The sequence below is a fragment of the Pogonomyrmex barbatus genome, unplaced genomic scaffold (genome assembly GCF_055798465.1).
Source record: "Pogonomyrmex barbatus isolate J1 unplaced genomic scaffold, ASM5579846v1 scaffold3, whole genome shotgun sequence".
NCBI lineage: Eukaryota > Metazoa > Arthropoda > Insecta > Hymenoptera > Formicidae > Pogonomyrmex > Pogonomyrmex barbatus.
Window position 1 is genome coordinate 7,530,783 of NW_028297127.1, and position 27,362 is coordinate 7,558,144.

The following is a 27,362-nucleotide window of genomic DNA, read 5'->3' on the forward strand; positions in this document are numbered from 1 at the left end:
CGATAGATTTAGCTAATTGTTGATCTGTCGATTTTCGCGAAATAGGCCACACAAAGATCTTTACCGCGTGCTGAGGGTACAGAATGTCGAACAGCTGAGGGTAGAGAATTAAAAGAAGGGGGCAGCTGTATGTGGAATGCGCATGCACCAGGAGGGGTGAGTATACCACCACCTCAACGCGCTTTTGATCTATGTGCGAAAGTAGGACAACGCGATACAGAGAGGAAGATAGATAGATTGTGCGAGTGAGAGAAGAAATAATGATTGTAGCGGAAGAGGTGGATATGCGAAAGAAGGATGGAGCAAAACTGCGAGAAAAAGAAAGAAATTGTGCGAGCGAGAAAAGTACAATTTGCAATTGGCGTGAAAGAGAAAGAAGAAAGCAAGAAAAAGTGAGCAGGCATGGCGGAAGGAGAAAGGTAGACACGGCATGTGTGTAGAAAGAAAGGACAGGAGACAGAAGGAAGGAATGACAACATGAATTAGAAAAGGCCAGAAGATGGTGGGAGAAGGGAACAGAAAAGTGAGATAATAAGAGAAGGACAGAGCGAGGTGGTGGCAATGAGATAGAGCGAAACGGAGGGAAAAAGGCAGAGAGAGAGAGAGAGAGAGAGAGAGAGAGAGAGAGAGCGCGCGCAGGAAACGAGCGAGAGAGAAAGCGAGCGGATGAGAAGGAGAGGGATAGGAGGGAGGGAAACGCGCCAGTGGAGTCGCGGCGCGTTTCCGCGGCTATAGTCCTGCGGAAGATCATCGAGAGGACTACACCCTTGCCGCAGTGTGGGCGAGGATCAGCCCGTAAGCCCGTATCCGCAAATCGCACAACGCGCGCCGCCACGAGACGGAGAGGATGAGTCTTCTGCTGGACGAGGAGGAGCTCGACGAGTGAGTTTCTTGTTCGTGTTCGATAAGGAGAGATCGATTTTGATAAGGCCCGCCGGGCCAGACTCAATGTCTCACCCTGTCCGCCCCGCACACACGCGCTCGCTCGTTCCCTCGAGGGCGCGTGAGAAAAAGGGCTGGGCTGGCTGGCCACCGAGTCGATCGCACGGTCGACCCCTTCGCGGGTGTTCGAACGAAAAACCCATCGGCGCCGTTCCTGAACGGACGGAACCCTCGAGCTAATCGTGGCTTGTGCGTTAAATTGACCGAGAACGTGCGGCCTTTGACGACGGTAACATCGTGAATTGTTTCTTATCTTAACTTCGCAGTGGTTTATGTCAGAAATTTATTCAATACGCAGTAAATAAAATCTTTATTTTATTTTGACACGTAAACACGTGTGTGTGTGTGTGTGTGTATGTGTGTATATCTTTCATATCTGTAAAATTCGAAAAATAGTGCTAACGTTTCGTCGCATATTTCTGTAATAGAAATTTTCAAGTTGCGGAATTTTGTTTAGTTTTGACATTTGCATTTCGCGAAATGTATCCCATTGTCATCGCGATGTGTGAGGTTTTGAGGAAATATATGTAATATTCTGCGAGCGCGTAAAATGCACGTTGATTAGATTGAAAACATGTCTAAAAATGTTAGTTGATTTGGTAAAAGTTTTTAATTTAATATATGATTCTCGAATATAATTAACAAATTAGAGCTATTATCGTTAACACGACAGTAATATATTCATGAAAATAAATAATACTTGTAATATAATAACTCTAATACGTACATAATATCAGAATATTAAAATATCTTCATTTAAACGTGTTGTGTTCTTCTTTCTTCCGCTTTGTATTAGGTTCTTTTGTCATCGTGTCATTGTGTCATCTCCAGTATTAATTAAAACTGAATGGATTTAATTACAGGACGTGGTTATAATGGAAAAGATTCCTCAAGATAAATGACTATATTATAAGACAAAGTTAATCAAATGACTATACGTGTTTTGAATTTTTTCAGATTAAAATTAAATAAATTTTAATCTGAATGATTGTTCAAATATAGGAAATTATTCAAACTTTATTTATTTTATTAAAATTATGTGATACACAAATGTAATATTGAGGAAAATTGTAAGCAATTAAGAAGTTAAATTCACAGTGGAGACAAGACGAGCGATCTAGGAAAAACAATCTCAGATTCTTTTTCAGAATAATTTTTCTCAATATATTGAATATATGGATTTTTTATTAATATTAATTAAAATCAATTTTTCAATCGTACGCAAAGTGCAATTTTGTAGCAATTTAGTTGATCACATTTGCAATGCAAAAATCAGTGTCGTTAATTGTAAAGTTGAAATTACGATGAATCGTTAAAAATAAATACATAATATTTATTTTTTTTTTTAATACACTTTATATATGTTTCGTGCCATACATCTCCACCGGAATTGTGTTTCAACGATCAGTCCGGCGACCTTCGGTGAAGTCAGTCAAGTACGTTTTATATCGCTAAACGATTTATAGTTAAAGCGCGGTTTCTCTTTTCTTCTCTTTGTTTCTCTCTCTCTGCTCCTCTTTCAGAGCAGGTGTCATTCACAGGCTCTCTAATTAGAGCAACTGTAATTGTGTCATACGCAATGTCCATTGAAAAGTTTCCAGCTAAATCAACTGGATCTAGTTATGCAACCGAAAACTAGCTACGGCAATGCAAAAGTTATGTCATGAAAATTAAATGAAAGTTGACAATTAAACTTATCCCGTATGTTGATATATATTATTTATTTACATCGTTAGTTATTTTTCAACGGTAAATTTTGAAGCTATTTTCGAACTTTTAGGAAGCAATGTTTACGCCATTGTAGTCGAATGTAGCGCAAGTTTCTGATTTTTAATATCACGTATTATTAGTTCAGACTTGAATTAAATTTTGCGAAAGTTTTTGAACTATTTAGAAATTTAGAAATTACCTAAAGAAGGCGCTTTTGCAATTTATTTTCTTCGCCTGAAGTTCCGCTTTCCTTAAGCTTCGTTAAATTGAATTTCTTTATAAAATTTATATTACACACCGGGGGACAAAATTCCATAGCAAATATTACCAATTTATTCTTAAGCGTGAAGAAAATACATATTTTTCTTAATAAATTAAGTGACACAAATTTATTAACGGTTTTTGGTTGCGAAGTTGAGGTTACCGCACTTGAGAAGTAGGTTCTGCTTCGGAGAGGAGAACAGGAAAACATTTCCGTGGACGATGATGAGCGAAAGAAACGCCGAATAAAACGCATGAATACGTGTACGTTGACTTGCACGCTTACCGTTGGTAACCAGGTGGACGATCGATGCGACTCTATTAATAAGAATGTAGAAGCAGATCGTGCCCCTTTCTGTATTCTCCGTATCAACCACCATTCCCTTACAATTCAACTCTCACGACGATAGGGTCCCGTTGGAGGGCCCCTTCAAGATTCGTTAATCTTGAAATTGTTCCGTTTCATTTTCATCGCTCGATGTCACGTATTTATCGATTATCCCGTAACCGAAAATTTCGACATTTAATTATCTTTTAGCTCGAAATGAATTTCTCTGGAAATCCAGCAGATACGTACGTTTGAATACGGAAGGAGAAAATAAACAACGACAACGTTCATTACGTTTACATAACGCGTAAACGCCCTGTGGTGAAGGGATGATTTTATCGCAGGCGTGTATATTTTATTTTCGGGAATGAATTCGGCAACTATTTGCACGACAAATTGGTCTCTTCATCTCTTCGGCTGCGCGCCAATTTATGAAATTGGGATGGGTTATGCAAACACCGCAAATAATGGTTTACAAGGCATTGTTATTTTACACAGTTGTATTGAGCTATTTTTCCGGGGGAACGAAGCACGCGAGGAAAACCTTTCTCTGCTTTTATTTGCTATCCATTTAACCTTCCCATGCTACCCACGTAAATCAAATAAAATTATTCTATCAATAATATATAGTTATATACTTGAATACATTACACGAATATAAACGAAAATAGAGAGTAAGTATAAAAGTGGGCAATTTTATATACAAAGTTAAAAGATATATTAAAAATTCTCATTTTTTGTTAAATCTTTGGTAAATCTCGCTAGCAAGATTTTAACAAAATTCTCTCTTGTTGAAAGAAAATATATTTTTTATCTTCTTTTCTAGCTAGAGAAGCGAGAGTTGAAATAAATAAGCGTCTTCCGAGAGATTTAATACCTCTGCTTCCAATATCCTTCAACGCATCGCAAGTAAAGTGCTCGATCTCGGTAATTGGTACAAGGCGGAACCGGAAGTCACAATCCCGTTTCAACATTTACGAGATTGTTGCGCGCTATCCCGTAACTCAATAATTACACACCATACAGACGCGATGATCGCTTATCTATCGGCTGTGCTCATTATTTCAAGAGCGCTTCTTATCGCAACTTTCGCGTTCGCCGTGTCCGTGTAATAATGTAATAAGTAGCGAGGTAAATCGAGGCGAGGAAACGCAATAAATAATAAATCGCTCGGTCAAGCACGAGTCATCGATAGATCCGAATGTGAGAAACGAACGTGACGGTATATCGCACGACACGTACGGACGAGGTACGACAAAGTTTTTAACCTTGTACCTTTATGTACATTTAAGTGCAAATGAAACCACTCAAGTAATCCGACAAAAATGGACAACATTTTACGAAGATTTTGTTTAAAACTAGGTCACAGCTCTTTGTATACGCTCCGGTAAACTGTAGGTAATATATAGGATTGTCGCAGGTTTCTTCTTTTTTTTTTTTTTCTTTTATCCGTGTGTTATGCACAATGTATACTGCCACAAGATATACAATTTGTTACAAATTTTATTACACGTATTCTATTGCACGCAATAAAATATATGTTTAATAATTTTTTTATTTCTGTATAATAATAATAAAATATATTATTTAGATTGTAAATACGATATTTTGAGATAGACTCTGAATATTAAACAATTAACACTCTAAATATATTAAGAGGCTCCTATTATATAACCTGGAATAGTAAACATCTTTTTACGTCTTATTTTTAAATGTATGCTTTTTTTTTGACGCATTAACCACAAAACACTTGGCATTTTTCATTACTCATATTTTGAAGTTTATTTTTTTGCAAGTTTATTTTTTTATAATTTTATAAATCTATTCTTTATTAAATTACTTAATATCTCAATTATTTCACATTTAATTTATTTCCAATTATTTTTATCTAAATCTTATATATGTGATATCTTACACATTTGTGCTTTTCCATTCACGTGAAAGATCATCCTCGTTTCATCATCAGAAATCCATCGGAGTCTCACAATAGTTAATCTTCATCCTTCATCCTTCAATTTCCTTTTCTAATAAAAAAAAAATCGGATTTTGCTGGATAAAAATTATTTAATAATTTTATTGTCAATTCAAAGTTGAAGCATCGAGCTGACTTCAATAACGTAACTCGCTTTTATATTCCTTCTAATAATAAAAATGACTTTTCCCAATTCGAATCGGAATTCCGCGATATTATTTTCTTTATAAATTTTTATAAATTTTTGTTCATAACATCTTCTAGTTTATACTCGTATATTTGCCGTTAGAAGCCGTAGTACATATAAAAATTTCATCCCGCTCATACTGATTCAGAACGTGATTCGGGACGAGAATCAAAATTGCTGGACGCTCGTGTACTCTATTCACGTATGCGGCCGCTGGCCGAGTTTAAACGTTCTATCTTTTGCAGTTGATATAAACATAATTTTCTCGCACGAGCACACCACGCCCTTCTGATTCTTCCGTCGCCATAGTAACAGGAGATAGATAGAACGTGACGATGATCAATCCTGTTTCTGGAAAGCGAAGGACTCCTCGGGATACATTGCCACTTTCCGATCGCGTAAACCGCAGAAAACCAATCCTCCAAGCTTGGGATATGTGCGGCACGCCGCAAAACACTTGTACATGCACAAATTCACTAATTTGAAACTATTTTTCAACACGCGCTTGTGCATTTGTCTCTGATAAATAAAACAGTGATTTCAAAATGATGTTGCAATATAACGAAAAGTATATGAAAAATTATCATACATACATTATGAAATATAATTAAGACGTACATTGTAAAATATAATCGCAATATAATGTATTATGATTAATATAATTTTTACAATAATGTCTGTAATAATCACATCACTTATTCGGAATAATTATTTAAGGAAATGCATTCGCGCGGAAATGGATTCGCGTGTGCAATAAAATCGTGGGAACATTTGCGATCGTGTCTCGCGCGACACGCGATTATTCGGACAATCGATATTGTTAATGTTTAATCCTGCCGTTAGATTACGTAATATGTAAAATAAACCCCACCTGTCACACCTATAAACTTTGATTACGCCGTTCGTACGATCAATAATCTCCGAAGCTTTTCAGCGATACCGGTAATGGCAATAGTTTGTTCGTCAAACATCAATTATGTATGTCGAGTATTTACATAGAAGCGATGTTTATCGCGCAATTTCCGAGGCGGCACAAAACGCATATAGTATTTATCCGCAAATAGTATTTAGGATGGCCTCGATATTAAATAACAAATAAATTTTGTTTGTTTGTGCTTCAACTTTCACGATATTCAAAATATTTCAAAGCATATCATATTTCTCGTTCTATTGAAACGCGAATAACATGTTTGTAAGAGTTCGCCATAAGAATAGACTCGAGAGATCAAAGAGATCGGAGAAAACGACGTGTACATTTTCTGTATCATAACGGATCTTTTGTCTTTGTATTCATTCAGAGCATTCCGCGATAGCAGAGATTCTAACTAGTTTTACTGACATTTAAGAGAAGCACGTGGAACGGTCATACACGTGTATCTTCATTAGGATTTAAAAATAGAAATCTGTTACAGAGGAAGTTACGACTACACCGTCAAATTTGAGGATTCGTTTTTTTCTGAAATTAGGACATTGTTTTCTGAATTGCGTAATTGAACAGCTGCTCGTTAAAAAGTTACGACGCGAAAATGTGTGTATATATATATATATATATATATATATATATATGCACGGAAAGAACAGTTTTACTGAAATATCTAAAAATTTAACCAGATACAGATCTGAAAATAATTTTGTTGGACCATCAAAATATTTACGCAGGACATTCAAATGAATTGGTAAAATGTAAACAATTTTTGCAATAAAAGCATCTTGCATAATTATTTTGATGATTCAACAATATTATTTTTGTTGTTTACAGAATTGTATCTTTTTGATAATTCAGCGAAATCGTTCTTTCCGCATGATAATATTAATTCATGTTTTTTTTTTTTTTTTATTTAATTAATCCGTGACCAGGAATTTAAAAGATAAAATTGTAATATCGATTAGATACTGAACTAAATTCAAATTATAATTTTATACCGATATTCTTTTAACGAGGATAGAACAAAAGGCATTTTTATCACGTCACAAAGAATTTCAAAGAATTTTAAGAAATTTGTGAATTTGAACGGCGACATTTTGTGTAATTTCATATTTTAACATGTGCGACCTGTGCTACTTTAAGCTCGTATGCGAAAATGAGGTCAGAGGTCAGGAGCAATAACGCGATAACACGTTCCCTGCATAATACCGACACATTTGCCAAAAGCGATCGAATTAGGGTACTCGAATGTTCTATCTACGATAGTCAAACACATTCGCTTGTTGAGTGACTCAGTTCGTGGATATTCTCGCACGGTCTCTCTTCTTCAACGCATTTACTCTCTAAAATCGAATCAGTGTATTGTCACTGAGAAACAGTGAATAGACACTGAGAAACACTGATAGTCTCAGTTATAAGTATAGCACTGCAAATCAGTGAAATTTCATTAAAAGAATCAGTTAAAAATAATGACTGCTTCTATCAGTGATATTTGACTGCAATAGTTGCATATCAACACAATCAGTGATATACTATTTTAATGAGTTAATATTAACTAGTGAACAGTGAATAGTAAATAAATAAAAATTATTTGTACATTTATTAAAATGTAAAATATTTATTACATAGTATATACATAGTATATAATAAATTGAGTATTTTGTTAAATAAAAACAAATGTATATATATATAATCTTCTATATCATCATTTATCTATTATATCCAAAGTGCTAGTAAAAGCCAGCAAAAGTTAATAATAAATTTATATATTCATTGCAATAAAAATAATGAAAAAATAATAACAATAGACAACAGGATGTAATAAACATATACAAAAAAATATTGTCTCTTTAATAAAGCAAGTGATAATGTTTAATCACATAATCTATTACAAAAATCACGAACAAGACATGAGAAAATTTGCCGTAACAAATAATAATTCTACAAAAACTAATTAAACTTAAAATGCTGTACCTTCGCTCTTCAAAATGTTTCGAGAGAGACATATATTGCACGATGATAAAGGAATAAACAACGCACAAGCGCAGAAGCTAAACATTTAATTGCGATCTGTAGTGAAATCTTTTTCACTGTCCAAAATCAGTGAAATATAAAACAGAAAAGCCTAAGTGGGAGTGTTTTCATTGAAATACAGTTAATAATCACTAATTACCAGTGAAATATTGTTTTACTGTTTCAATCAGAGACATTTTCACTCGATTCGATTTTAGAGAGTAGCTACCTTATATTTTCACCATATATGAATAAAATGAAAACTCGAGAACTCAGTCTTTTATAATAAATAATAGCGGAATATGTTACAATATAGAAATTCTAGAGAAATTAACATATATTAATAGTTTTAGTATTCATATTAAAAATTAATTGCGTTCTGCAAAGTTTTACAATTTTGTAGTTTTATGATATGAGTTATATATTCTATATTGTATTAAAGTAATAAAAATTATAAAATACGATTGATAATGCGATTTATTTAAAAAAAAAAACGAGATTTATTTCATTTTCTGAAGTGGAATTTATTGTCAAATGGAATAAGTTATCAACTGGAATAAGTAAATTAAATTCATAATTTCTTTATATCAAATATTTATATAATATAAACGATCGCATGGTTTTTGAAAAGACATTATTAAAAATTATTATTACACACTATTATATATTAAATATATACATACAATAATTTGTTTAAATTATAAAACTTGTAATTATTTGATAATTAAAGTATTTAGGCATAATATAATTTTATTTTAATAATATCAAATTTTGAGAGTATAGACATTATATATTGCACGTAACTGTAATTATCGTTCAAAAAATTTACACACACACACACACACACACACACACACACACACACACACAATATCCTCAAGACAATATATAATCGAGCGAGTGATTGTTACCGATTTAGGAGGTAATGATATGTCTCACCGTATCGAGTTGATATTTCTGACGCGGATCACGCGCGTTCTCGCATATTATGCATACGTTACATGGTGAACGTCGGTTATGCGATCGTAATTATCGATTGCATTAGGCTTAGAATTTACGAATGCACGGCTGCTCTCGCACGTCCATGACTGATAAGGCAAATCGCGCGTGCATTGTGGACTCCCAAAGTTTGCCGCGGGGAGATATTGACGATATACTCCTATCGCAAATACAGATACCAATTCCGAGGCGCGGATATTGCTGTAGCACACAGAACGTCATCGTCTGATGTCTGATTGGGACGATACGGTTTATTCAATTCATATCGCTATCGATTAAATCCAAAATCGATGGGCGCCGCACGTCGTAAAAGCGCCGGCTATTGTGCGTCACGCGTGTGATAGGGAACGAAATTGAAAGGTTGGGCAAAAAGACGACACTGACTACATCATTCGCTTGTAGAGAGCCATCGCTCCTATTGTGAAGAAAAACAAGCCTGAAAATAAATAGAAAGGGCCACTCCAATAGAGGAGTCTTCCACCACGTCGAAGAATCGTGAACACGTTTGTAATTAAATTGAAAATCATTGGACGCGGTTGATTGAGATTGTCGATTTGGAAAAGCGATATAAATGTATCGTGTTTCGATCAAAAGTTGTTCTAAATAGATTAAATAAACGACGGTGATAAAAAATTGTTAGTAAGTGTTTTGAATAATTTGAAACTTTCGTTACACAAAATAAAGAGATGTAAATAAAAACATGTCGTTCTATCATATTTATGGCTCTTAGCTTTATCATGTTGTTAGATTATACTTATCTTGATATTCTCACACGTACATATTTTTTTCTTAATAAAAAAGATTAAACATAATTTCTAGATTGAATTAATCTTCTAATGATTGCTGTGTCATAATCTCTAATTGACTCGTGTAATTGGTCTGCTATAAAAACATATTTGTTGTTAAGTAATCGATAATCATAAGATGAATGTTTACTTGTAAGTATATTATTCCATCAAATATACAATAAATGCACATTTTATAATATCATATGACGGATCTTTCAGTAATTATATCAAAGAAAATTTTCCGAAGAAATCTTCTTAGCCACATAAATTTTGTTACTGTTTACTGTTACTTGATAATTTAAAATTATAATTAAAGTTTAAATCATATAAAAGTAAATTTCGCTATATAGATGCGTTTTAGAATCAATTATTCTTAAAAATACAAAAATATCAGGAAGATAAATTTTATTATTTTTCTTAATTCTATTATTTTAATTTTTCAATTTATCGTATTTAATATATAATACGGAATTAAAATACATTTACATGAAATTATTATCTATATCAAGAAAATATAGAATGTGAATATAAAAATTTTGAAATATATTTATGAATATAAAATAAAATTCATTTAAATTCAACAAAAAAATTTGTTATGTTACTTATATTTCGTCCGCAGAAGTTTAGCTCGAGGGAAACTCTTTTATCTTCAATCGTTAATCATAAATATTATTAATAACTTAAACTATTGATATTTCATTAAGTTATACGTATATATTCTTCTATCAATTCGTATCGAAAATGTACCACGACATCAAATATGTAGATATTTCTAAGTTCGCGTATCTCGATTATTTTTCACTTACCGAGAAACGACTCGATGCACTGATGCACTTGATGCAATAAGTAGAGCATCGGTTAAGTCGTTGGTCTAAAAGTAGCGACGAAGTAGCGAAGTAGCAAACCGTGTCGCGGAACAAAGATTGTCGAACGACCAACAGTTTCGACTGTTGCTCTGGTCCATCTCCTAAGATTTGCTTATAAAACTGAATAATAACTCGTGAACTATGTGAATATCAATATACAGCATATTTTCTCGACCGTGCAGTGATCGTGATCGATGAAATAATCATAACAACTGTGCTTCTGGAAATACCAGATATTATCTAAATGTCACAGGGTGAGGTCATTATAGATTATCATCGTCACCGCCAGTGTCAATAACATGAGAGAGTTTCTTGTAATCCAAAAAAACCGGAAGTCAACTGCGTACATTAAAAATATAGTTAGGCTAATGAAAAAGATTAAAGTAAGCTCTGCTGACGAATTCAAAACTTAAAATAACGCCAATATATTTGCATATTAATATAACAGTTAATTGTATGTAATTAATTTTGTAATGATATGTAATTTATTTTTTACATATTTACATCCGGCACTTATTGACATTATTTTAACTTTTGATAATTAAACAAACAGCGAAGACATTTACTTTTGACAGTATTAAAATCAAAATTTATGGAAGAAAATTATCTGTAATTAAAAATTAATACAATATCGATTTTAATATCTAGAAAAATTATGGCAGTTTCTCTAACAAAAAAAAAAAAAAAAGAAAGGATTACGTTTTAGCAAGCAGAAAATCATGCTTTATCTCGACAATATAAAATTTCACGCGTTTAACGATTCGAAACGCACACGGCGGAAATTAAAGTGGTTCGCCAGTTATTAAAAAAACGCGTACAACCGGTCCGGCAAAATGACATTTATTTATCGATATCCCGCGAGGAGCTTCAAAGCAATTTATGAGCGAATTGCTCGAGGAAATCCCGCGGATGGAACTCACCCCCGGTGATTCCCCGCGGAGAGATACTCCCACGCACCAGGAAAGAAATAGTCATATAAACGGAAATAAAAGAGCCACGTACCATATTTCCTCGGAGCAGGCAGGTGTGCAATCGTGGGGATCGAGGGGATTGGTTACGTAACGTCTCCGGTGACCCTTATAACCGCGCGAGAATAACTCCAATTTGTCGGTCTGACGATGAGGGAAACGGCGAGTTTTCCGCGCCGTTATTTTCATGCGAATCTAACTCGCGAAATACGAAAAAGGAACGCAATCGAGGAACGCAATCCCTCGGGAAACCGACCGATCGATCTAGAGATGGACGATGGACGTTTCTATGGCGTGTACAGTCCCCTCGCGATTCTAAGTTGCTCACAATTTTCAATTGGAAAACACGTAATATGGATTATTAATTTCTAAACAAACGGAATTTTTCAATAATTCAATAATAGATGAAATTTTGCTCTATTCGATGTAAGAAATTTATATAACAAATACACAGTCATTTTTAGGCGATAGTCCAAGACGGATAAATTTAGAACCTTAGGACTTGTTGTACGACGTAGCTTGTCCAAAGTTTACTCTGAATTGCGACGAATCAAACGCATGCGCCAATCTTGACCCATATTTGCTTACATTGAGATATTTTTTTATTACGCAGGAGAAGGCTAATGGATTCACACGAAGAATTAATGAAACTATAGATACTTTGCATCTGGCTTTCATCGCCGATCGATGAAATGACGAACTGCCTAGTGACCTAAATAGAGTATCTAATTAAGGCATTTGATTTAACATAAATAAGATGTAACTATATCTTCGCATTGCGCAAAATATTTTTTTATCGTGTGATCAACACTCGCTTTCGGTAAAAGCGCAAGAGAAAAAAAAAAAAAAATCTGCGTACATTTTTATCACTCGCGCGATAAGGATTTAATCTTTACCACAGATTTGCCTGGCTAAATAAAATTTCTAAGCTAAGTTTCACGCCGTAGATTAGTCCTTGTCGAACAACCATGAAGCTATCTTTTAAGAGACGAGCGGAAATGCGTATCCTCCATGATTTGGGACGAGGGGGGGGAGTGGGGGGGAGGGGGATACCTGAGCCACCCCGACTCGCCGGACACCTCATACGTGCGTTCGCAAGTGATCGTGTAAACCGGATGCAGATCGTCAGCATCAGCGGAGATACTTGCGTTTGTAGCTATCAGCTACCACGACCGGTTACGCGTGTCCATGTTCGAGAAAAACGGCGTGTCCGGCGATTGGCAGCCACGACTGGTGGCGATGTGGTGGGAACGAGACGTGATGTCTGTCTCGAGCGTCATATAAAGGTCCTCGTTACAATCGCCGCCAATTATTCTCCGACATCATCGACCGGCTCCGTTTCGGCCAAAGACGTGTGCGGCTGGTGTTATCCTACTGTCTCACATCCACATCCACGTCGACAGGACGATCGCGAAGTGTCCCTTGGCTTGCTCCCTTGATGCTCCGGAGGGGCATCGAGAAGATATCGGGACCGATATTAATCTCGCATCCTCCTCGTCGGAAACCGCCCGGCGATCTGTCAATTTTTGAAAAGTGATACGTGAAATTCGTGGTACGAGTAAGGAATCGGGATGCCGACGTGCGACTGCCAGAACAAGACTCAGGACGAGTCGGAGGAGCACATTTGTCCGTTGAAACCGCCAGTGGAAAAGGACAAGGCCAAGGAACCCAAAGATTACGCCAATCCGGTTAGGTAGGGACGCTTTTTTACGGGAAACGAGAACTGGAAAATGGAATATCTTGCGATCTGGCTCGTTTTGAGTATACAGGAATCAATTTCAGATCAGTTAGATAAATAAATTGTCAATCAAACTCATTTTATTTCAATTTTTATCGCAAATTGGAGTAAGCAAAAAACAATAGAAATTTTTAGATTCAATTTAAAATACAGAACTCTATATTAATCCAAATACATACGTGACTCGTTTACTTTTTTTAAGTTGTTAAACTAACTCTGTTCACATAATATTATAAATTGTCTAAAATGATATATATAATTTTCGATTCAGCTAGAAAATGATTTTCCTAAAGAATAAATTTAAAAAATACAATTTTTTATACAAAATATCATTAGCGGGAGATTGAATTTAAAAATTATAGATATGCGTGCAATTGATATGAATTAATATGAATTAATAACGCATGTCTATTTTACTCATCTATTTTATTTCATTAAATAATCAAATTTATCAGAACGAATATATTTATTGACGTATTGCAATCAATTTTTGATGTCGAAATACAAAACTACAGAAAATACCCTCGACAAATGCAGAAACGGATTGATATTTGAAAGACCGCTTTTCTATTTTATTCGATGTGAATCGAACTCTGTTTTCGAACTAAATCGAACTAAACAGAACAAAGTTGGATCATTGCATAAAGCAAGTACAATGATCCAACTTTGTTCTCATTCTTGTTTGCTTGGCAAACAAGAATGCATGATCAGGATGCGGAAAGATCAGGTAGCATAATGCGACAGTTTCGGTTAGATACTTTCTTTCTATATACATATATACATACATACATAGTGTGTGTGTGTGTGTGTGTGTGTGTGTGTGTGTGTGTGTGTGTGTGTGTGTGTAAAATGTAAAAATACACATACATATATATATATATATATATATATATATATATATACATATATATAAGAAGAAACTGGCAGTCAGATGCAGACAGACTCGATTGACCACAAGAATCGATTTTCATCACGGGGTCGCTCGTAAATATTGCCAAGCGAGTCGTGACTTGCCGGAAAAATATGCTCTCTCATTTTTTGCTTTTCATTAAGTTTATTATTAATTTCACAGTCATAATCCTCTATTTAATAAAAAAAATTCTACAAACCGTAAATATCAAGCAAATATATTCCGCATTGCATTTTGAAAATGATACAAAATAAGTTATATTGGAAATTATATTTGAAAATATTATATTGGAACACCCTTATAGGCTTCAGACAGATTTATATTGACGCAAATAAAACTTTTTGAATATGAATAAATAGAGTATTTGCGCTTTTGAATTTTAACAGATAAATGTGTTAATTCTCCACGTTGTTAATAAAAAAATTGCGCGTGAATACTGATACGTTTTTATATATAATATCTTTTATGTATTAATTACAGAAAATGAAATAATTTCTCTTGTACCATTTATGCTGTAAATCAGCAGATTATTTGTATAATAGATTTTCCTATAGTAGATTACATCAATATTAATACGCAATATTAATAGTAGCAATATTAATAGTAGATCGTAACATCAGTGTATATTGACATTTTATATAATTAGAAGAAATAAATAGCTACATAATTTATTGATATACATAACGCAAGTATGCACATTAATGAAATTGTTACTTCGATCATAATTTAGTCACAGCTACTAGCCATTAATTCAATGTATCGCCAAAAAGGCAAAATATATAAAAATTGTATCTTACTGGACGAAAAGACGCGGCCGTTTCTTGTCATTTACGCTTACGTAAAATAGGAAAATTCGATTATTCTCTTATCTAAAATACGAAGAAGATAAGAAGTTATTTACGAGATGTGTGAGGAAGAAAATTCGTCATTTCTGGAACGAAGATGCACGGTCTTGGCAGTAATAACGGAAATGTGGCGACTCCGTCGCACAGACAACAGACTCTGTGTACACCTTCACATTCCCCATCGTTATTCGCGAGTGAGCATAGAGTTTGCGTCGAGCGTGCATGAAGAGAATAATGGGAAGCTCGTCGCGAGAAGTCAGCGACGCTGTACAAAAGGCAGATAACGCAAACCGAGAGGACCTTGAGTAGTTCCTGGAATGAAGATATCTCGTGTGTCGGAGAATGGCAGGGATTTTTTTCAAAGATTAAAATACATATCGCAATTGATAACGGCGGGCAACAGGTAGTTGAAGTTGCGATCGCTAAAAAAAATGGAATGCCGTCAGATTACGTCTGGACTTCCCCTCTTCGAGTTTTTCTCGATAAAGGAGACAATTAAGGACGGATAAGGGAGACAATTTCGAAAAAAATTAGTCTATCTGATAACGTAATAGGATACGGAAACAGCAGATGTGATCAGTAAGATGCGATTGCTAGATTATACCTGATGTACCTGGTTTTCTTTCGATTTTTACCTTTAACAGATAGGAAATCGATTCAAAGGAATTTCTCGAAGAAATTTCTTTCAGACCGTCTTTACCTAAAAGATAGTCTATTTACTCAACCGCCATTTCCCTATTTTCGACATCAGATCATGAATAAATTTCGATATTTCAAAAACTCAATTAATGTCAAGTTCGCAATTCAAATTAATTGAAAGAGGAAATCCCGTTGCATATTAATCTGCATATTAAAAGTTTAACCGCTCTAACATTCTTGTATTTACTGTATTAAGTAAATTGATCTAGATGAAAACCGGAATTTATTCCTCAGTCAATTCCAATTAAACTTTACTTTACCAGAAAAGTAACTCAAGGCTTGATTAGCAAGATGGTCATTTATCTATCGCTGAAAATTAAAAAACGCAGCAAGGAATTTGTTACATATTCATAAATATAAATTTATTTAATTATTACTTCATACTTGTCAACATCTACATTTGAAAGGGCGCAAATTGTAGCCCCCTGAATATTTGATGACGGTTGACGCACGGTTGAGACACTTAGATGGAAATAGCTGAACATCTTCACTAGGTTATGCATGCGAAATTTCTCGGGGGAAACGTGTGCATACAGTGTTACAAGTCGCACACATGACGAGACACGTACACAAGAAGGCCAAACACTATACATATCGATTTTCCTATGATTATACTCGTCTCATCAAAGATATCTCAGAATCTTTCCCTCGACATTTCTTTGTCCTTTCAATATTTCTTCGTTCATAAATAAGAAGAAATTTGAATGTTTTTATTTTAAGTATCTTGTATAAATATATGATTAAAATCTATATATATATAATAGCAAAGCTAAAAACACAGAAAAAACACTTTTGCTGTAAATTTAAATATTTTTTTATACAGATCTGGAAATAATTTTGTTGGACCTGCAAAAAATTTTTGTGTACAACGCTCAAGTTAAAAGGGCAAAAATTTTTATAGTATTATCATAACGTTTAATAAGCCTCTTACGTAATTTATGATCCAACAAAATTATTTGGAGATCTGAATAAATCTAGATGAATTTTTAGGTTTGCCAGCAAAATTGTTCTCTCCATATAATCCTTGAAAAAAATCCCATTGTGAGTAAGCCTTTACGGTTTCTCCGGACATAAATACACGTGTGTAATAGACGTCAAAATATAATGAATATTACTCATGAGCATTGTCCGTTGGCGTTACAACTAAATGGATTAATAGACGCTTGCGACTTAGCGTCCATAAGTCGAAACTAATATCGGCAACAGTCTGCCAGGGATTACAAAGGGGTATATTATGTACATTTATATTGCCGATGGATATCATATACCCAGGAACAATGGATGAATCTGAACCTCTCGATGGATATTTTCTTTCACAGAAAACTGCTCGACGCAGTCTGGAAAGGCAAACAGTCTAACGTACTTTAAAACGAGCAAACAGCTGGGACTTTGTTATTTCGCTCGACTCGCTGTCTGACCCATTTTTATGTATTTGAAATATGATAGCTTTGTGGACATTGCTTCTGACAATCTAAATTTCTTATATTTGTTCTTAAATGTTTCTTCCCCCCATGTATGTAATACAAAAATGTTATCGAATCATCATATTCCCCATAAATTTGTTGCGGGTTGCGACAAGAGGGGAATTTTTACAATTGTGCGTTGTGCATTTCGTTCACACCGGTCGCCGAGGCGTCAGAAATGAAATACCAATTATTCGGCCGTTGAACGGAGATGACTTGATTACGATGCGCGAATCCGTCGGCGGCCGAGACTGATTAGGCTTACGAGTGCATTAACGAAGTCAATTTTCGACGCTGATGCAATTGCCCGTCCCTTCGCCGGAGAATCAAATTCGTGACGTCGTAATGTCAAAGGCCATCACCGCAATTTAGTCGACGCTCGCTTGTTCCTCGCGATAATCTAAATCTAAAAGCTATGCAAACGCTGAGTTTTATGATTGCAAAGGCAAACGTCTTCGGTAGTTTAACTTTTATTTTCCACGATGTCACGAAAAAAAATGTAGAAAACCACGTACGATGTACTATATATCGACGACTCTTTTCATAAATTTGTGAAAAACACGTTGTCTAAACATACATTGTTCATTATTTAAACGCTACAATTTGCGAAGCATTGTACAGATATAGCACTACCAATAATGTCGAGTATTAATTGTGCTCGTATAAACTTGGGTAATTGTGTGTTATTTCGTAAATGCGGACGATGCGCGGTATTCATAGCGTATATATATATCGCAGCAAACGTTAAGGCAAATATTTTGATATTTTGATTGCAGTGATTCACAATACATGTTGTCCGTTTTTCGCGATAAAATTATTTCGTTACCGTATTAAATGCTTCATCGTATTATTAATCGTACAATCTTGATATATAGAATATTTAAATTAATATTTAAATTATTCTGCATAAAACACTTGATACTTAAGTATTTTCCATTTTTTACAGGTACAGCGATGGCTCCGTACGATTACGAAATCCCAATATCGAACTCATGGATCAGGACATATTGTACCATCTTGCACTTGGCAGTGGATCCCACGATCTCGTTGAAATGTTCGGCGACGTCAAGGTAAATCGGATAACAGTTCTACGTTATATTTGCATAAGAAATATTGGAATATTTATGCTAATACCTAAGGGTCTTTATTCAAATACTCGAACAAACTTTGTCGGCGTATTCTTCAATTTTATATATAAAAATATAATTGCCTTTCTCAAATCTTTTAATGTTTAGAGATGTCTCTTTGTAAGCCTGGTATTAAAAATCTATTAAAGTAAAATTCATTAAAAATTTTTTAAATGCACAAGATTTATTTCCATTGGCTAATACATGGATTTTTTATTTTCAGTCAGTTCTGATTCAACAATTTAGTTATATTTAATATTGGCATAATCATAATCATTATTATCTAACAAAGTATCTGTAATTTGTAATTATATTGTAATATTATTACATATTATTATAGATAAATAATATATTATTATTATTATTAACCATCATAAATGTGACAAATGCATAAGTTTATTAAATGTTTATATATTTTCATATTATGAAAGTCAAATGACGCAAATGATTATCATAAGCATATAATGTCGTTACCATGCTTTATCACTATTTTTTTTCTCATTAATGTACATTGTGTTTTATGTCAGTGACATTACTCCTGTTTACACATTATCTCATATCTATCAATGACACGTGCTGATATGAATATTAAATATATACAGTTTTTTTTTTACTAGTGCAGTAAAGTATTGCAAGATCATACAACAATTATATAGACCGTGAATATTATCAACGTGATAAATAATTACTTAGTACGTTTATCCTTATATCTATTTTTTTAATTATTTTTAATATAATAATTTATACATAAGCAAATAAATTCTTTTTTTTCTAATTTAGACTTTTTAGAAAATTGCTTTCGTTTCATGCATAATCTTCGTTAGAATAACTAAATATCTGTCTTGTACAATTATGCTAAATTATATTAAATTATAAATTATCATGAGTAGCAAAAGAATGTGACGTTACATCACTTAATATTGGGCCTCTGACTCTCCGCGATAAGAGTTCACATAACGTCTCAGCGGATATTTATTACGTTTATCAATAATCGATTAGTCAACGCATCTTTGCTCCCTGTATTTGACGGTCGATCTGGATCAGAAACGAGAATACGCATCACTCGTGATCGCATAAAATTACCGATATCACGCGATATGCTCGTGATGTCAATAAATCACGAAATATACTTCAATGCGACGTGCGATTACATCGGCCACTCGTTTATTTTTACCATCCGTAACCGATGATCTTTGACATTTAAGATGAATCAGGCCGTCCGAAGAATGAAAGATTCCGGTCACATCACTTTAACGATACGAATTCGCGTCCCGCTTTCTTTCTCCCTTTTCAACTATATTCTTTGTCTCGGTCACTTATTATTCTGTTATTTTAACGATGGCTCTTACGATGGCTCTTACGAATCTATTTTCAGTTTTATAGTCAAAACAGTTTTATCTTAACACAATTGCATTTCATCTCATTTCAGTTCGTCTGCATGGGTGGAACGCCGAAAAGGATGGAGCATTTCGCAAACTACATCATGCAGGAGATCGGTCACAAGCTGCCTGCGGGAACGACTCTTCTTGACATCACCAAAAATTCCTACCGCTATTCGATGTATAAAGTCGGCCCTGTCCTATCGATCAGCGTAAGATTTTTTGAATTTTCTTTGATCTTCGAATCCTCTCGGATACGGGTTTCTTCTTCTAGATGATAATTTTATTTATTATCGAGGAAATAGCGAGATCAAGTAGTATGATCAGAGTAACTTGGCTCTTTAAAGAACGTTATATTGCGCCGTGATTGGAATGTGACATAGTGGAACTTCTATCCAAGTATCGTTTCCAAGTATCAAGCGAGTTTACTTTTGCATAATTGTGGAGTCGCGTTTAAGTGGACCACCTGTTTAAGTGGACTTAATGAGACGAACGCGTTCGCGGTATGTTTGAAAGTTATCCTTTCATTGAAATCGTGACTAATTTCACATAGTTCGACTGGATCGATGGATACTTTTTTCAAATCCGAATAGAAATCCGATAGTATTAATTTTTATACAGAGGTGTTGACGTTTTGAAGTGTTGCATCATTATTAATTTCAAAATAACATTTTAATAGAAAATTTCAAACGTAATAAAAAAAATAGCATTGGTACTATGTTAAGTTTGATTGTTTAAAAATCCAAAAATTATAAAATCAAAAATTGATTTTAATATTCTTGAAAAATAACTAGCAATAATGCAAAAGACGGAGTAAATTGCCACTTTTGCATATGCATGACGTTATAAAGATGTCGCGATGTATCTTGGAAAGGAAACAATATCGCGATATTCCTAGCATCTCTTGGTCCAATGTAGCGAGATGGACAATTCATTCTTGATGAGCAAAAAGATTCGCTAACATTCCAGACTAATCACGCTCGGCAAGCAACTTCGTTGCTTCGCCGTTATAATACTCTACTTACGTGGTTTACACGCCTGGACGATCAAACCGTTTTTTCTCGTTTCGCCTCGCGCGATTTACGCACGCGGTATGCCGAGCGAGCAGCTCAAAACGCAATTGCGTCACCTGGCTGCTGGAAGCAATTTTTTATGGTAGAAACATCTCGCTGCTGCTTTTACGAGCGAGTGCACTTGACATCGCAAATTTTTACAGAATATAGGTCGGAATAATATGGTGGTTGATTTTTGTAAACAGGGAAATCAAGTATCGTGTGTATTTCATTTGCATTTACGATAAATATTAAAATTTAATTAAAATTTATAAAAGGAAAAGATTAATAACATAATTATCTGTTTAGCACGGAATGGGTATACCTTCGGTAAGTATCTTGCTCCACGAAGTTATCAAGCTAATGTACCACGCAAAGGTGAAGGATCCAGTCTTCATTAGAATTGGCACTTGCGGCGGTATCGGTTACGAGGGCGGTACAGTAATCATTTCGGAGGAGGCCTTGGATGAGACGATGAAGCCTTATATGGAATTGGTTAGTGATTTCATTAAATTCATACACAAAATAAAAAAGGAGCGAAACATTTGATATAAATTTTATACAGATTAATACTGTCGTATCCCTGTTTTTCTTCTAGCAAATTAATTTTGCCTAAAACTAATAATTACTTGGGGGTACATAAATTACATAAATTAGTGGGGTGATTATAATTTCTATAACATACAAGAATCAAAAGGGAAATTGATCAATGGATTTATACAGTTTTAAACACAAAATAAAGAAGACTAAAATATTCGATATAATAAACGTTATACATTCTTAATATATTCCTATTTTTTTTTTTTTTTTTTTTTTTAACAAATTAATTTTATCTGAGCGCAGACTGTTTCGTGCATGATTTTAATTTCTGCAAAAGACGGAATTAAACAACTGTCATATCATCTTGCAGATGGTACTCGGAAAACTGATACGCAGGCCGGCCAAGCTCGACCGGCAGCTGGCCCGCGACCTGAAGGCTCTGGCTCACCGTGACGACCCGTACGAAACCGTGATCGGCAAGACCATGTGCTCGAACGACTTCTACGAGGGCCAGGGTCGCCTGGACGGCGCGTTCTGCGAGTTCACGGAAGCCGACAAGATGGAATACCTCACGAAGCTGCAGAAGGCCGGCGTGGTGAACATCGAGATGGAGAGCCTCTGCTTCGCCGCGCTGACACACCACGCCGGCATCCAGTCCGCCGTCGTGTGCGTGACGCTGTTAGACCGACTCAAAGGCGACCAGGTATATGCGACCTATGTATTTTCTGGACACCGGACACTCGTACGCTCGCGAGAAATCCAATATATGCCGTAGCCTATAAACATGAGTCACGAGCGGTAGAATCGTCGGGGTATCGTTTTACATTTTTTTTCATCTGTACACACGAACTTAAACGCGATAATTTCGCGACGAGACGGACGCACGGTATATCGTCGAGCACGAGATGATTTTAAAGAACAAGATTTCGTATCTGTTACGTAAGTACGCTTGCCAATTTATTATTATTGATCTCGCTACGCGTGTTAATTCATAATATATACGCGGTTAACGTTTTATTGGTGGCTCGACTCTTTTTGAATCGATCGTCGAGGATCGGCGTCTAATTGATTCCGTGATTTACAAAGGTTCTAGCGCCCAAGGAAGTGTTGGAGGAATGGCAGTTGCGACCGCAGAAGCTAATCGCACGCTACATCACCACGTATCTTCAGCGCAAGGGCCGCCTCTCTCTGGAGGGCATACACGGCTCCATGTACGTGAAGAGCCCGCGCCGGTTCAAACTCGTGCAGCAGGAGTCTGAGAATTACGATTAAGTAATTCTCCAAAACGAATACGAAGATGCAGCCACGAAGATCTCCCGAGGTGCGATCGGATACATCGGCTCGACTACAGGATCGGTTGACTTGCGCCGCGGAAGCTGCCGTGTCCGTTTATTTTATTCGCGAAAGCTTGATTTGTATTCGCGAAAATAGCGTGACAATGGTGTATTGAGATATAAGAGAGAGAGAGAGAGAGAGAGAGAGAGAGAGAGAGAGAGAGAGAGAGAGATAGAGAGAGAGAGACAAAGGAAAAAATTTGAACACAGGAATGGATTTGAACAATTTACATACATCGTGCACCGCAATAAAATATTTTTGGCGTCTCCTGGAAAAACGCGAAAGGCGTTGCAAACGTTTTACTTTTTCATGCATAGTATTCGAATTGTTCAAATCTCCTTCTCCACCAATCGACTCTTCCCTGTTAATAGATTCTCGCTCGAAATATGTTAGAAGTTTTCTTTCTTCTTCGAATGAAGTTACTTTCGAGCACCACTGATTTTTTAATAATTATCTCTTGTTTTGTATTTCACTGCGCGCGTCTCAATAAGCTTGTTAACTTGTTTAATGGGCTGGAAATTAAATTGAATTTGTTTTACTGACGAACTCCCCTGGTTCTGCGTTTTGTAGATCGTTGATAATTATTAAGAATTACACAGTTCCTCGCATCGCCGAGGAAGCACGCCGCCGTTACGCACATCACGAGAACGCGTTCCTGAGAGAAAATTAATCTTCTCCGAGAAAATTAATCAATACCGAAACGACCACCAAAGTTTCACCGCTTGTTTCGCGCGGTGATTCAAGTACAAAATGTGCAGAAACAACTTACAAACTCGAAAAGGAGAAACGATGCATACTTCTCACGACCACATATCTTTCAAGGCCAGATTGCACCATCTTTGATCAGCGTAATCGTAATTAAAAGAATATCTTTCTACAATATTAAACTTTGCATTGTTACTTAAATCCTCCGTTGTTCAATCAGTAAAAAGTACTTAATACATCCGATATGAAATGTATAAAAGTATAATGGCAGCTATTAGATAAGGAAAACAAATTAATGAAAAGATGTTGATGCAATCGGTTGTGTAGTTTCGTAGAGATTTTAATTTTAGGATTCGCTGGCAAAAAAAAAAAAATACAGAACGTGCAACACGTTCGCGCATTCGCCGATTAAAACGCACGACATTTGGACAATTCTTTTCCACTTTTCCGTTATATCCGAGTAAACGAGTAACGATGATTGTCTCGTAAATCTTCAGGGAATTTGTATTGAGAAATTAGACGAAATCCGCTAACGGACCTATTCGCGGTTTATTAATGAGATTTGCGTGTTACGTCGAGAGCAATTTCGAGAGAACTTGTAAATTTAGCTACGCGCGTCCGCCGAGATATGGCACACACCACACACACACACACACACACGCGCACACACGCACGCGCGCGCACACACACACACACACACACACACACACACACACACACACACATAATCCGGCGACGTGGAGAATCTATGTATTAGCACTCTTAGCAGTTCGGTAGAAGCACACATTCCATAAATATATAAAAAATATATACATATATATATATATATATATAAATATATAGTCGAACAACTAGCGCATTTCCGTTCGATTGTTATCCGTAACGTGGGCAAAAGCTACGCATATATGTGTATTCGTAAAAGCGTATAAATGTTGAGAATATTCGCGATCATGCCACGAGTTGCATGGAGATTGGATTAGGAAAAGCTAAACACAATAAAAGTAACGTTCCAACAAATCGTCGTCTAATTATAAATTATATTCTCCTCGTACGCACTCCGGAAACGTTGAAATTCAGGTGCCTAAGGAAGAGGAAAGAGAAAAAGAGAACAATTGATAAATGTCGCCTTGCACTCTTAATCCTTTCTCAATTTCCTGTTGTGACCAGCACACGTTATGACACAACGAGCTAAATGAGAATGACTGATTTCTCACGAGCAAATTTAATTAACCGCAATAACGTATATATATATATATATATATATATATATATATATATATATATATATATATATATACACATTGTACGTCAATTTCTCTATAAGAATTGGTCAATTTTGACCGATAAATATAATCTCTAAATGTTCAATGTTATAACTTCGAGTGACAAAAATTTAAATTATAAAAGGAGGTCGACAAAATTTTTCTCTATCGTGTCAAAAAGAAGAGACTTCGGTAGTCATTAATTATTTGTGGTGTATTTATGGTATGTATGTATATTTATAGTATATTTATATTTATGGTATATATTTCCATGAGAGAGCGGAAAATTTCAACAATACAAGATCGCAATAAATATTTTCGTATTTCGGACATTTAATATTCATATGCGTTCGTGCATATTTAAATGATCAGGAGGCATAATTAATACCGAAGCGAGTAATTGTAAGTGCAAGAAAAGATGATTATTGCAAATTTATTAGTTATAAACCGCGATATACACATTGTGAGAATTTGCAAGGCAGCCACGCGACGATCGTTTTAGCGATTTTTGTCCACAGGCTTGGGCAAAGAATTATACACATTAAAGTACTATACATATATTTAAAATCTACTTCAGGTGTAAAGTCCGAGATACGAATTTCTAACTATCCCGGGGCATTTTGTGCATTTAACAACGAAGTACGAGATATTATTAAGAACGCGAGGATTCGACTCAGAATACAAAATACGTACTTTGCTTACTTTCACTCGTGACTTCGTGTCGATCGATAATGCGATAAACAGCAATGTTAAATTTGAAATACTGCCCAATCCTGAGCGCCCACGTTACGTCCCGTTCGTTATTATTATTAATATCCTGTTGTGCCGTAGATGGCAAAGTTGTATAGTTGTGCGATACGTTTTCATTAAAATTGTTGCTAGCCGGTGCGTACGATTTGCCTTCGTCGTTCACATTCATTGCGACACGCGAGAAGTTGCGGATACGCGATACCGATAATGAATCATTACGTGGATCGTTGCGTTTCGATCGTTTTCCTGTTTTATATTCTCCCAAGAGAAATTTCAGATGCCAAACAAACACAAATTCGACAGTCTTTTTCGTTACGTTACTTACCATATTTTTTTTCCTTTGCAAATCGCTCCGTCGACGAGGAACTCGGTTCTGCTTGCAGCATACGTGAGATGTCAATCGTTATATTTTTAATTAAATTTAAATTACTTTTATTCGCACCAATAAAATATACAAAATGTTCCAAGAAAGTTGGACATGTACGGCAGAGATTTAGTTTTAGTCTTATTAATTAATATTTTATTATTAGTTCTATTCGAGCTTTCGTTCTACAACTTGGAAATTAATAAATTCGTCGCAATGAATCGATTAACTTCTTTGAAAAAACCTTAATCTTCTAATTGGGAAAATTAAATTATATTAAATTCCTCCTTGTGTTCTCCAGATTGATCGTTATCATGCGTTTAACTCTCTTCACGTCAATTATTAGAAATGAATAATTATCATTTGTCGCGAAGAAATCAAAGTTTTCAAAAGAAGAATCGAATAAAGGATAAAGTCCTGCTGCTGATGCACATCATTCTTGGAATATTCTATATCTGATACATTCTCGCTGATCCTCGTCACCATTTGCGTTTCTTTTCGTTTCCACGAACAACGACATATCTGTGATGCGTACTTGTACGAGGAGTATTAACAAAATGTACCTAATATTGATACATAAAATATATGTATATTCGCGCGGCGATCTTATCTATTCTCCTCGCGAGTCCGTAATGGCTATTTCTCTACTCACTCATGTTACAAGTTACTCTATAAAAACCTTCATTGTTATCCCCTCCCTCTCCCTCCCCCCTCCCTTTCTCGCATATACTATTATACTATTGATCTATTACATCTCGTCGAGGTATCGGCCGGACGTTCTTATTGTAAGTTTGTTAATATTACTCAGCTATCTAATTGTATTCTCACTGTAAACTCCATTATTTATATACTAACCCACGAGACGTCTAACGTGTCCTTTTAACAATTAATTGCTGGTACATGGGTTACACGAAAAAAGAGAGAAAAAAAAAAGAAAGAAAAATAAAAACTGTTGTTGATTGTACGTTATAAAAGGACAATAAAAGAAAATATTATGTACCTGACAGTCCTAATTATGTTATCCCGAATCTCGTCTGAAAGGGACAATCGGATTCAAATGAAAAATTGCTTATTATTTAATCAAAAGTTCGATGAAAACGTGACGTGCGGCCTAAGCGGTGTAAAGAAGACATATGCATATCTATTCAGTGAGATAATGTACAAATAAATAAACGTGCGTCCGGGAACGAATACAACATTATATTTCGTGAATCGTCGTAAATGTTGAATTGAA

General features: G+C 35.2%; 1 protein-coding gene across 2 annotated transcripts; it reads left to right on the forward strand.

Annotated features, from left to right (window-relative positions):
* Positions 1–685: 685 nt before the first annotated feature.
* On the forward strand, positions 686–27,127 carry LOC105424767 (uridine phosphorylase 1). Of its 2 annotated transcripts, none has more exons than XM_089079877.1 (6): positions 686–882; positions 18,561–18,684; positions 20,171–20,332; positions 21,482–21,667; positions 22,083–22,415; positions 22,799–27,127. In XM_089079877.1, the coding sequence occupies exons 1-6, from the start codon at positions 848–850 to the stop codon at positions 22,982–22,984; spliced, it is 1,026 nt and encodes a 341-aa protein (XP_088936003.1). In that variant the 5' UTR covers positions 686–847; the 3' UTR covers positions 22,985–27,127. The 2 variants fall into 2 exon arrangements, with proteins under 2 accessions (XP_088936003.1, XP_011633468.1); XM_011635166.2 differs by lacking the exon at positions 686–882 and adding an exon at positions 13,267–13,652.
* Positions 27,128–27,362: the final 235 nt, after the last annotated feature.

Coding starts and splice junctions, on each gene's coding strand:
- LOC105424767 (XM_011635166.2), top strand. CDS start 13,531: ATGCCGACGTGCGACTGCCAGAACAAGACTCAGGACGAGTCGGAGGAG. Junction 20,333..21,481: donor GCCCTGTCCTATCGATCAGC/GTAAGATTTTTT, acceptor TTATCTGTTTAG/CACGGAATGGGTATACCTTC. Junction 21,668..22,082: donor TGAAGCCTTATATGGAATTG/GTTAGTGATTTC, acceptor ATCATCTTGCAG/ATGGTACTCGGAAAACTGAT.